General features: G+C 37.8%; 1 protein-coding gene across 1 annotated transcript in view; it reads right to left on the reverse strand.

The window, feature by feature from the left end:
• PTPN20 (protein tyrosine phosphatase non-receptor type 20) overlaps positions 1–12,622 on the reverse strand; it is a 77,915-nt gene that overhangs the window by 14,746 nt on the left and 50,547 nt on the right. The window contains exon 7 of the mRNA XM_047762670.1: positions 994–1,328. Coding sequence (XP_047618626.1) covers positions 994–1,328 — 335 coding nt within the window. The remainder of the gene's footprint in view (positions 1–993; positions 1,329–12,622) is intronic.

Consider the following 12,622-nt stretch of genomic DNA (forward strand, 5'->3'; position numbering starts at 1 on the left):
CCTGGCCCTGCTCAGTGGGGCGTTGATGTGAGCTGCAGTGCAGGCAGCTACAGCTCGCATTTGACCCCTAGCTTGGGAACTTCCATATGCTATGGGTGTTGCCCCCGCAAAAAATACACAACATACTTAAAAAATTTTTTTCAACACCCTTATAAGTCACAAGTCATAAATCATAACACAAGCCTGCCAATTTTATCTGAAAGACACCAAAACCTTTGCTTGCTATCTAACTGCTAACTGCCCTAGTTGATCACAGACACTTCTTACTAAAATTCTTCAATGTTTCCCAATTATCTTCATAATAAATTTCATGCTCCTTAGCTGAAACCCAGGACATTTCCTGTTCTGGCTTTCCCTATGTACTTTCCATATAGCCTTCTCTCATCTCTCATTACACTTTCCAGAAACACTTAACTACTTATACCTCTCTATACATACCCCATACTGTCTTATACCTTGATCATCTGCTTCCTCTTTATATCATTCTCATTAGGTAATTCTCAATCCAGATGTCATCTCCTCTAGCAAACTTTCCCCTAAAATCCAAGTAGAGCTAAGAACTTCCCTTCTGAGCCCCAAAGCACCCCGTTCAGATCTCAATATTACCACTGAGCACAGTAACTGGAAGCATCAGTGAGCATACTGAACTCTCCACTACTCAGTAAGGGGCGATAGTGCCCGGCACAGTAATTATCAGCATATCTCAAGGACTCGATAAATATCTGTCACTCAGCAGAAGGAGCCAAAGTACAGCCCAGGAAAAGACAACTTCCAATACTCACTCTCAACCGTCCCAACTCCCCTTTAAAAGTTTTCATCTCCAGTCAGAGTTTGGTTAGGCAGAAGTAGAAGTGGTGTTTTAGTTTCTAGTACCAGGGAGAAGTAAAAACAAGTTACCTTAAAAAAGTATCCCCAGCTACATCTCATCCTACTCCTAACTTCTCCTAACACATGTGCTTATATAATTAAATATACTGATTTTTTTAAACTTACAGACTTCCTGACAACTTGAAATATTCGAATGACGAAATATTGAAGTATCTGGTAGTTTTCCAGGAAGATACGACAGCTTTTCAATTCCAAAGGCTTCTTCATAGAAACGGGCCAATAATGGTGGCATTTGCTGACTCCACTTTCTACCTCTCTGGTTATCATGACAATAACATTAGAGTTATTTTCCAAAACCATTTGCCAAAAGTCATCTGTGGTACCTGGCAGTGGTCCTTGGGTAGCGATATAATAATACTCTTGTTCAGAATTGACTATTTTAATATAACTAGCATTAATGTAGTCCTTGTTTTCTCCAAGAGGAACACGTGTTGAATCATCTATTACAAAAACAGAAACATACAATAGATAAAGGAAAAGTGGGAGATGTAATATACCCAGATTTCATGAAAGCATTTCACACAGGTAAATCCATTCATCTCTGTGACCATTAGGGAAGAATGGCACAGGAGTTTCTTTTCAAAAGAACTACTTAGGTCCATGAATTTTAATTCTTCCCTAATTCTTCAATTAGGGTAAGGTAGTTTGTTATTGTTTTAAGCAGTTTCTATTAAACAGAGAAGAATGCCATCAATACGCAGACATTCTTTCAGAGATTTCTGTTAAATATGTCACAAGTAGGATTAGGCCAAGAGAGGTACCTCCTACTCTGTAACTGAACACGGCAAAGGAGGAGCCCCTTGCAGGAGCAAGTAAATGAGTGATATTTTCCTACAAATCTGGAGAACCTACAAGCCCAGAGCAGCAAGGGCCAGGAGAGTTTAAAAAAAAAAAAAAAAAAAAAAGACTAGAGTAGTTGCTCAGATACAAATCCTAGGATTACTGGAATTCTAATCCAATGCCCTCCACACAAGGCAGCTCTCTTTTATGTCTACATTCAGCCTTCGGCTGGTGAAGTAGCATGCTAATCAAAGCAAAGGTATTATGGCAAAAGATGCTACAAAGAGGATTTGCTCCAAGTAACATGGGACTCACCTAACATGAACTATTACAACAAATATGAGAGGTTACTCTCTAAAAAACTCCACTGGCTCAGTGGTGTGGAGACATCTACATACAGATATACATACAGATATATAGATATACATATATGTGTATATGTATATCATATATAAAAGTATATCATATATAAAAATATAATTTAAAAACCCAGCAAGTATTCATCAAAATGCTAGCAGTGACTATTATCAAAATTTTTATAGTAAATATATACTATTTTGTAATAGAAAAGTTTTATTTTCAAAAGGGACATATAATAAATGAAAATTAAACAATATAAAGTAATAAAAACTTGCTTTCAAATAGAAACTACAATTACTCAAAATCCTTAAAATAAAAAGTGAACAGAAAAACAAATTAGTGGAGTTCCCGTCATGGCGCAGTGGTGAACGAATCCGACTAGGAACCATGAGGTTGCGGGTTCGGTCCCTGCCCTTGCTCAGCGGGTTAACGATCCGGCGTTGCCGTGAGCTGTGGTGTAGGTCGCAGACACGGCTCGGATCCTGCGTTGCTGTGGCTCTGGCGTAGGCCGGTGGCTACAGCTTGGATTCGACCCCTAGCCTGGGAACCTTCATATGCCACGGGAGCGGCCCAAGAAATAGCTAAAAAGACAAAAACAAAAACAAAAACAAATTAGTGATTTAGAAAACTGGCTTAAGGGAGTTCCTGTTGTGGCTCAATGGTAACGAACCCAACTAGTATCCACGAGGATGTGGATTTGATCCCTGGCCCCACTCTGGGGGTTAAGGATCCAGCGTTATCATGAGCTGTGATGTTGACCACAGACACTGCTCAGATCTGGTGTTGCTGTGGCTGTGGCACAGGCCAGCAGCTGCAGCTCCAATTCAACCCCTAGTCTGGTAACTTCCATACGCCACACATGCAACCCTAAAAAGACAAAACAAACAAAAACAAACAAAAAAAAACTGGCTTAAGGAATTTTCCAAGAACTCAAAAAAAGATGAAAAAAAAAACAGCAATAATTATTAAAATCTAAAGGATGCAGAGGCTATAAAGGGAATATATAAAAGGAATTTTGCAGACAAATTATGGAACACAGGCATACCTTGGAGATATTGCAGGTTCAGTTGGGGACCACTGCAGTAAAGGCCCCAGGGCAATTAGCGAATTACATGAACTTTTTTGTTCCTCAGCATATAAAGATTACACTATGCTGTAGACTGTTAAATATGCAATAACATTATGTCTATAAGATACATACATATTTTAATTAAAATACTCTATTTCTAAAAAATGCTATCGCTTGAGCCTTCGTTCAGCAAGTTGTAATCTTTTTACAATAGTAACATCAAAGATCACTGATAACAAATCACTATACAAATATAATAATGAAAAAGCCTGAAATGTTGCAAAAATTACCAAAATGTGACACAGAAACATGAAGTTAGGAAATGCTTTTGGGAAAATGGTGCCGGTAGACAAACTCTAAGTGGGATTGCCACAAACTTTTACTTTGTAAAAATACAATATTTGCAAAGGGCAATAAAGCATAGTGCTATGCAACAAGGTGTGCTTGTATTTAGTGGTCAATAGGAGAAAAGCTCTCCATACAAGGGACAGTAATAAAATTTAGTGCAAACATGCAGGCCAGGTTCAAGCAGCATGGTATGCACTCTGCGTGCATCATCTCATCTGCATTTCAAAATCATCCTTTGGAGGAGGCATATTATTATTCAAGCTTTTCAGATGAGGAATCTTATTCAAAGTGTCTAATTTGGAGATGGGGTTAAGATGGTCGAATAGAAGGACTGGAGCTCAACCTCTCTCCTAAAAACAACAAAATTTACATCCAAATACTGAGCAATCTTCAACCAAATGAACCAGAAACTTTCAAAAAGATATCCTACTCCAGAAGACAAAGAGGAGGCCACATCGAGAGGTAGGAGGAGTGATTACATGATATAAGCAACCCTATACCTCCTGGGTGTGAAACCCCACAGACTGGAAAGTAACTATATCCCAAAGACTCATCTACAGGAGTGAGTTCTGAGCCCCACATCAAACTCCCAAGTATGGGGATCTGGCACTGGGAGAAAGAGCCCCAGGAGCATCTGGCATAGGGCCTTGTGCGCAAGAGCTCCACAGGACTGCGGGAAACGGAGACCCCATTCTTAAAAGGAGCACACAGACTTTCACATGCACTGGGTTCCAGGGCAAAGCTAAGTCTCCAAAGGAATCTGAGTCAAACCTGACTACAGTTCTTGGAGGACCTCCTGGGAAAACAGGGGGTGAATGTGGCTTGTTGTGGGGGAAGGACATCAGAAGCAAAGCCCTTGTGAATATTCAGCAGTGTGCCTTTCTCTGGAGGTGGCCATTTTGGGAAAATCTGGCCCCACTCATAGAAACTGAGAAGCCCCAGACCAAACAACAATCCAAGTGGGATCATAGCCCCGCTCATCAGTAAACATGCTGCCTAAAGACCCCCCAGGCACACAGCCACCTCTAATCACACCCAGAGACAAAGCCCCACCCACCAGAGGGATAGGAATCAGCTCCACCTACCAGTGGGCAGGCATCAGTCCCCCCCCACCCCGACACCCAGGAAGCCACAGCAAGCCCCAGTACCAACTTCAGCCGCAAGGAGGGAAGACACCAGAAGTAAGAGAGACTACAACTCTATGATCTGTAAAAAGATCACCACACCAAAAACCCATAAAAATGAAAAGACAGAGAACTGTAACTCAGATGAGGGAGAAAGAAACAACCCCAGAAAATCAGCTAAGTAATCAGGAGATTCTCAGCCTCCAGGAAAAAGACTATAGATTGTTGATGCTGAAGATGATGCAAGACATTGGAAAGAAACTGGAGGCAAAGATGGGTAACTTACAGGAAATACTGAGCAGAGAGATACAAGATATAAAGCTTAAACAAGAAGAGATGCAAAATACAATAACAAACAAAAAATTCACTAGAAGCAGCTAACAGGAGAATACAGGAGGCAGAAGAATGAATAAGTGAGATGGAGGACAGATTAGTAGAAATTACGGATGCAGAAGAGAAAAGAGAAAAAAGATTGAAAAGAAATGAAGAGAGTCTCAGAGAATTCTGGGACAATGTTAAACACACCAACATCCATATTATAGGGGTGCCAGGAGGACAAGAGAGAGAGAAGGGGTCAGAAAAAATATTTGAAGAAATAATAGCCAAAAACGTCCCTAACATGGGAAAGCAATCATTCACTCAAATTCAGGAAGCACGATGAGTACCATATAAAATAAACCCAAGGAGGAACACCCCAAGACACACATTAATCAAACTGATGAACATTAAAGACAAAAGACAAAGAGAAAATATTGAAAGCAGCTAGGGAAAAGAAACAAATAACATACAAGGGAACCCTGATAAGGTTACAGGCAGATTTCTCAGCTGAAACTCTGCTTGTGAGATGGAAGTGGAATGATATACTTAACATGATGAAAGGAAAAAACCTCCCACCAAAATTACTCTAGCCAGCAAGGCTCTCATTCAGATTTGAAGGAGAAATCAAAAGCATCACAGATGAGCAAAAGCTGAGAGAATTCAGCAACACTAAACCAGCCTTACAACAAATACTAAAGAAACTTCTCTAGACAGAAAAGAAAAGGCCACAACCAGAAACAAAAATACCACAAATGAAAAGGCTCACCAGTAAAGGTATATATACAGTAAAGATATGAAATCATCCATGCACAATTATGCCACCAAAATCAGAAATCATGAGAAGAGGAGGGTACAAATGCAGGACACTGGAGATGAACCTGTAATTAAGAGACCAGCAACTTAAAACAATCTCATATTTACATAGACTCATATCAAAACTTCGGAATAACTGCAAATCAAAAATCTACAATTGACACACAAACAAATAAGAAAAATCAACTCAAATACAACACTAAAGATAGTCATCAAATCACAAGAGGAAAGAACAAGAGAGCAAGAAAAAAACAGCAACAAAAACAAATCCAAAGCAATTAATAAAATAGCAATAAGAACATATACATCAATAATTACCTTACATGTAAATGGAATAAACACCCCAAGCAAAAGACACAGACTGGCTGAATGGATACAAAAAAAAGACCCCTATGTATGCTGTCTTCAAGAGACTCACCTCACTTCTAGGGACACATACAAATTGAAACTGAGAGCACAGCATAGAAGAAAATATTCTATGCAAATAGGAACCAAAAGAAAGCTGGAGTAGCAATACTCATATCAGACAAAATAGACCTTAAAATGAAGAATATTTTAAGAGACAAGGAAGGATACTACATAATGATCCAAGGATCAATCCAAGAATAAGATATAATAATTTTAAATATCTATGCACCCAACATAGGTTCACCACAATATATAAAGCAACTGCAAACAAACCTTAAAAGGACAAATCAACAATAACGCAATAATAGTGGGGGACTTTAACACCCCACTTACAGCAATGGACAGATCATCCAGACAGAAAATCAATAAGGAAACACAGGCCCTGAATGAATCATTAGACCAGATGGACTTAGATATTTATAGGACATTCCATCCAAAAGCAACATTATAAACGTTCTTCTCAAGAGTACATGGAACATTCTCTAAGACTGATCACATCCTGGGCTACAAATCCAACCTCAGTAACTTTAAGAAAATTGAAATCATATCAAGCATCTTCTCTGACCACAACACGATACGACTAGAAATCAACAACAAGAAAAAACTGCAAAAAAAAACAAACATGGGGAGACTCAACAACATGCTACTAAACAACCAATGGATCACTGAAGAAATCAAAGAGGAAATTTAAAAATACCTAGAACCAAATGACAACAAAGACACAACACTCCAAAACCTATGGGATGCAGCAAAAGCCGTTCTAAGAGGAAAGTTTATAGCAATACAAGCCCACCTCAGGAAACAAGAAAAAGCTCAAATAAACAAGCTAACTTTACATCTAAAGCAGTTCAAGAGAGAACAGACAAGACCTAAAGTTAGTAGAAGGAAAGAAATCATAAAGATCAGAGTAGAAATCAATGAAATAGAAACCAAGAAAACCATAGAAAAGATCAATGAAATGAAAAGCTGGCTCTTTGAAAAGATCAAAAAAATTGATAAACCTTCAACCAGACTTATCAAGCAAAAAAGAGAGAGGACTCAAATCAATAAAATTAGAAATGAAAAAGGAGAAGTAACAACGGACATCACAGAAATACAAAGGATCATAAGAGACTACTATGTGCAAGTATAAGCCAATAAGACACAAAACCTCTAAGAAATGGAAAAATTCTTAGAAAAGTACAATCTTCCAAGACTAAACCAAGATGAAATAGAAAAGATGAGTGGACCACTCACAAGTACTGAAATTTGAACTGTGCTTTAAAAACTTCCAACAAACAAAAGTCCAGGACCAGATAGCTTCACAGGCGAATTCAATCAAGCATTTAGAGAAGAGCTAACACCCATCCTTATGAAACTATCCCAAAAAAATGGCAGAGGGACACTCCCAAATTCATTCTATGAGGCCACCATCATCCTGATACCAAAACCAGACAAAGATACCACAAAAAAAAGAAAATTACAGGCCAATTTCATTGATGAATATCGATGCAAAAATCCTCAGCAAAATACTAGCAAACCACATTCAACAATATCTTAAAAGGATTGTACATCATGATCAAGTGGGACTTATCCCAGGGATGCAAGGATTCTTCAAAATCCACAAATCAATCAGTGTGATACACCACATTAACAAACTGAAGAATAAAAACCATACGATCCTCTCAATAGATGCAAAAAAAGCCTTTGACAAAATCCAACACCAACTTCTGATAAAAACCCTTCCCTTCAGAAAGTGGGCATAGAGGGAAACTACCTCAACAACCGTATATGACAAACCCACAGCGAACATCATTCTCAATGGTGAAAAGCTGAAAGAATCCCGCTGAGATCAGGAACAAGGCAAGGATGTCCGCTCTTGCCACTAGTATTTAACATGGTTTTGGAAGTCCTAGCCACAGCAATCAGAGATGTAAAAGAGATAAAAGGAATCCAAACTTGAAAGGAAGAAGTAAAACTATCACTACTTGCAGATGACATGATACTATACCTAGAGAATCCTAAAGACTCCACCAGAAAACAGTTAGAGCTCAATCAATGAATTTGGCAAAGTCACAGGATACAAAATTAATACACGGAAATCTAATGCATTTCTATACACTAACAGAGAAATCAGGGAAGCAATACCGTTTACCATAGCATCCAAAAGAATAAAACACCTAGGAGTAAATCTACCTAAAGTGATAAAAGACCTGTACTCTGAAAACTATAAGATGCTGATGCAAGAAATCAAAGATGACACAAATAGATGGAAAGACATACCATGCTCTTGGACTGGAAGAGTTAATATTATCAAAATGACTATACTACCCAAGGAAATCTACAGATTCAATGCAATCCCTATCAAATTACCAAGGACATTATTCACAGAACTCGAACAAAATATTTTAGAGTTTATTTGGATTAACAAAAGACCCAGAATGGCCAAAGACATCCTGAAAAAGAAAAATGGAGCTGGAGGAATCAGGCTTCTGGACTTCAGACTATACTACAAAGCAACAGTCATCAAAACTATATGGTACTGACACAAAGACAGAAATATAGATCAGTGGAACAGGATAGAAAGCCCAGAATTAAACCCATGCACCTATGGCCAACTAGTCTATGACAAAGGAGGCAAGAATATGCAATGGAGAAAAGAGCCTATTCAATAAGTGGTGCTGGGAAAACTGGACAGCCACATGTAAAACAATAAAACTAGAACACTCCCTTACACAATAGGCAAAAATAAACTCAAAATGGGTTAAATACCTAGATATACTATAAAACTCTTAGAGGAAAACACAGGCCAAACACTCTCCAACATAAATGACAGCAACATCTCAGATCCACCTCTTAGAGTAACGGCGGTAAAAACAAAAATAAGCAAATGGGACCTAATTAAACTGAAAAGTTTTTGCGCACCAAAGGAAACTCTAAACAAAATGAAAAGACAACCCACAGAATGGGAGAAAATCTTTGCAAGTGAATCGACTGACAAGGGTTAATCTCCAACATTTATAAACACCTCTGCAGCTCCATACCAAAAAAAAAACAACCCCATCAAAAAATGGGCAGATCTAAACAGACAATTCTCCAAAGAGATGGCCAAAAAGCACATGAAAAGATGTTCAACATCACTCATTATTAGAGAAATGCAAATCAAAACCACTCTGAGGTACCACCTTACACCAGCCAGAATAGCCATCATGAAAAAGTCTACAAACAATAAGTGCTGGAGAGGGTATGGAGAAAAAGGAACCCTATTACACTGTTGGTGGGATTGTAAATCAGTGCAACCACTGTGGTCTCTACTAACAAGTATGGAGATAAAGCATTTGCCAGATGAATAAGTATATACTAGTACCAGGGGATGTGTTAATTTTTTAAAGCAATGAAATTACATCTGGTATAGCAATTATAATTGGAGTCACCACCTGCTTAAGCTTACAGTAATTCACTGTCATTCTCTGAGATCCACCTGTTTTCTGCAATGGTAAAATAGGTGAGTGGAATGGGGATGCAGTGGGAATCACCATCCCTACATTTCTTAAGTTCTTGAAGATGGTGCTAATCTCTGCATCCTCTCCAAAAATGCAGGATTACTTTTAGTTTACTATTTTCTTAGTTAGACGCATATCTAGTGGCTTCCACTTTGCCTTTCTGTCATATTAGCCCTCACTCCACAGTTCAGGGATCCAATACAGGGATTCTGCCAGTTGCTGACTACATCTATTGCATAACGCATTCCAGAACTGATGAAAGAACCACAGTGGGTCAGCACCCACTGGACCCACTATTAAATGGACCTGAGCTAAAACTCCATTAATTATCTGACCTCCATAAGCACCACTCTAATTACCATGGTGATGCTTTGGATATCCTAGAATTAGTGGCAGATTAGTGCCAGTGTCAGCATCATTGGCAAAGGAGATTCTTCAGAGTTTATGGGTTTGATTATGCATCTTCACCAGGATCTTCCCGTATGTTTCTGTTCCAAAGTTCAGAATTGCGTTCTTTCTCATTCAATGCCTTCACTTTAACAGCAAACACCCTGCAAGGTTGGGAACTCAACTTGCACTGTATTTCAGCCATTAGCAGGATGAGACTCTGGGTTAGATTTTCAGAGGTCTCAGTTCCACGGCCATAGAGAATAAGGGTTTCTTTCAGGGTAGACATAAAAAATTTTAAGTCATTTATGTGGTGCTTGAGATGGAAATTTGAGTCCCTAAGATCATCGTTTTCTTTCCTCACTTTGTCTAGTGCAATTAGCAGCAACCAGTCAATCTCATTATACTTGTTAGTTTGACAAAAATACTCTTAAGGTATTAAATTCACAGTTATCCAGAACCTTGCCTCTTACAGGTATTTGAGTAGGAATATCCAAAGGTGAGATTTTGTATATCTATTGTCATATCACACCATGAATCACCAGTGCTTTCTTTACTATGGAAATAAAGTTATTAATGCCTTTAAATTTTTTCAGATTAGGGAACCAATTAATTAACTCATCCTTAAGATTCCATCCCTCTAAAGCCACTCTTGGTACCAAATTTTGTATTAGTCAGTGTTCTCTAGAGAAATAAAATAAATATGCTATATATATATATACAGTGAAAGAAATTTACTTTAGGGAATTAGCTCACATCACTATGGGAGCTAGCCAGTATGCAATTTGCTGGGCAGGCTGCAGCCCAGAGATCCAGAGAAGAGTCGATGTTGCAGTCTTGAATCCAAAGGCAGTCTGGAGGCAGAATGGCTTCTTCCTCAGAGAACATCAATTTCTCTCTTAAAGTCTTCAACTGATTAAATGAATCTCATCCATATTATGGAGGGGAATCTGCTTTACTCAAAGTCTACTAGTTAAATGTTAATCACATCTAAAAATATCTCTACAACAACATCTAGACTAGTGTTTGAGCAAATATCTGGGTACTGTGGCCTGGTCAAGTTGACACATAAAATCAATCATCACATAAGCTAAAAATTTTAGTAAATGATCTGAAGGTGGAAGCTCTTTCTTGAAACTTAATTCCCTCAAAGACCAAAAGAAAGAAAATAAGAATAAAAACTAGAAAGAGAAAGAAAAAGTACATAAGAAAACTACAAAGAGGCAAAGTAAAGAAACTGAGAACAGATGAAAGGTTTAGAAGATAGATTCAGGAGATTAACCCTATAAATCATAGGAGCTCCAAAAAAAGGAAAAATGAGTAGATTGAGGAAGAGCTGTTACTAAATAACAGAAGAAACTTCCCTACAGCTAAAGGAAGACTGAGTCTGCAGATTAAAAGGTAAACTGAAGTTGTAGGTAAGACTGATGAAAATGAAATATACCTAATAACATTCCTACATTTCAGGAAAAAAAATGTTATAAGGTTTCAGAATAAAAAAATATATGTTTCTTACAGAAGATTAAGAATCATATTTTCATTATATTTTTCATCTTAAAAACACTGGAAGCTGGAGAACAGTGAAGTAACATACAGAGGAAATTGAGAGAAAAGGACTGAAATCCTCCAATCCTAAAATCTACAAAGATGTTCATTTATCGGGATTTTCAAAAAGGAGCTACAGGTTAGCAGAGTTTGAGAGTACATTAACTACTTAGCCCATCTCTGACCAAACAACTCATTAATCAAAACAGAGACATGAAATTAAGGGAAGACAGAAAAGGAAGGAGTAGAGAAAAAGTCTTGCAAAATACAGTTGTATATCTACATGAAGAATGACTGAGAATTAATCATTTAAGTGCTAAAAAAGATTTCCTGAATCAGAAGATAATATACCAAACATGAAAACCTATTAATAGTCTGGAAAAATAATTAGGATAGAGAAGCACTGCTGTAGAGTGGTTAAACCGAGGTTTGAATCTCAACCTGTCTCCTATTTGCAGTGCAAGAAGGAAATTTCTTTTACCTTTTTGTAAAACAAAGATACTAAGAGTACCAACATCATAGGGGTGTGGTGGGGATCAAATGAATTACTACCTATGAAGGACTCAGATCAGTGTGCAGCATGTATACACATATTACAACAACAAACACTACTACTACTATTACCATTACTACTCTTGGTGGTAGTGGCAGTAACAGAAACAGAGACCTCACTACTGTATGGATGGTTGCTGAATTTCTCCCTTCAGGAGTTGTATTTTTCCAGCTATTTATATTACAATGGTAAACATATAAAAATGTTTTATATATAAGTAAAAAAATATATAAAAAGTATAACATACCTTTTGTACTCACAAACCACCTTTTTTTTAAACAGTGTAATGAGGTATAATCATCATACATGTGTGCCCATGAAACCATCACTATGATAAAAGTAACTGAACACCTACATCATTGCTAAAATGTCCTCATGCCTTTTGTGATCTGTCTTGCTCCACTACTGCCCTCAGGGCAGCCGCTGGTCCACTTTATGTCAACACAAATTAGTCTGAATTTTCTAGAATTTTATACAAATGGAATGATACAGTACATTAGTTTGCTAGGGCTGACATAACAGAACACCATAGGTGAGGTGGCTTAAA

This window comes from Phacochoerus africanus, chromosome 15, assembly GCF_016906955.1.
Source record: "Phacochoerus africanus isolate WHEZ1 chromosome 15, ROS_Pafr_v1, whole genome shotgun sequence".
In the NCBI taxonomy this organism is placed as follows: domain Eukaryota; kingdom Metazoa; phylum Chordata; class Mammalia; order Artiodactyla; family Suidae; genus Phacochoerus; species Phacochoerus africanus.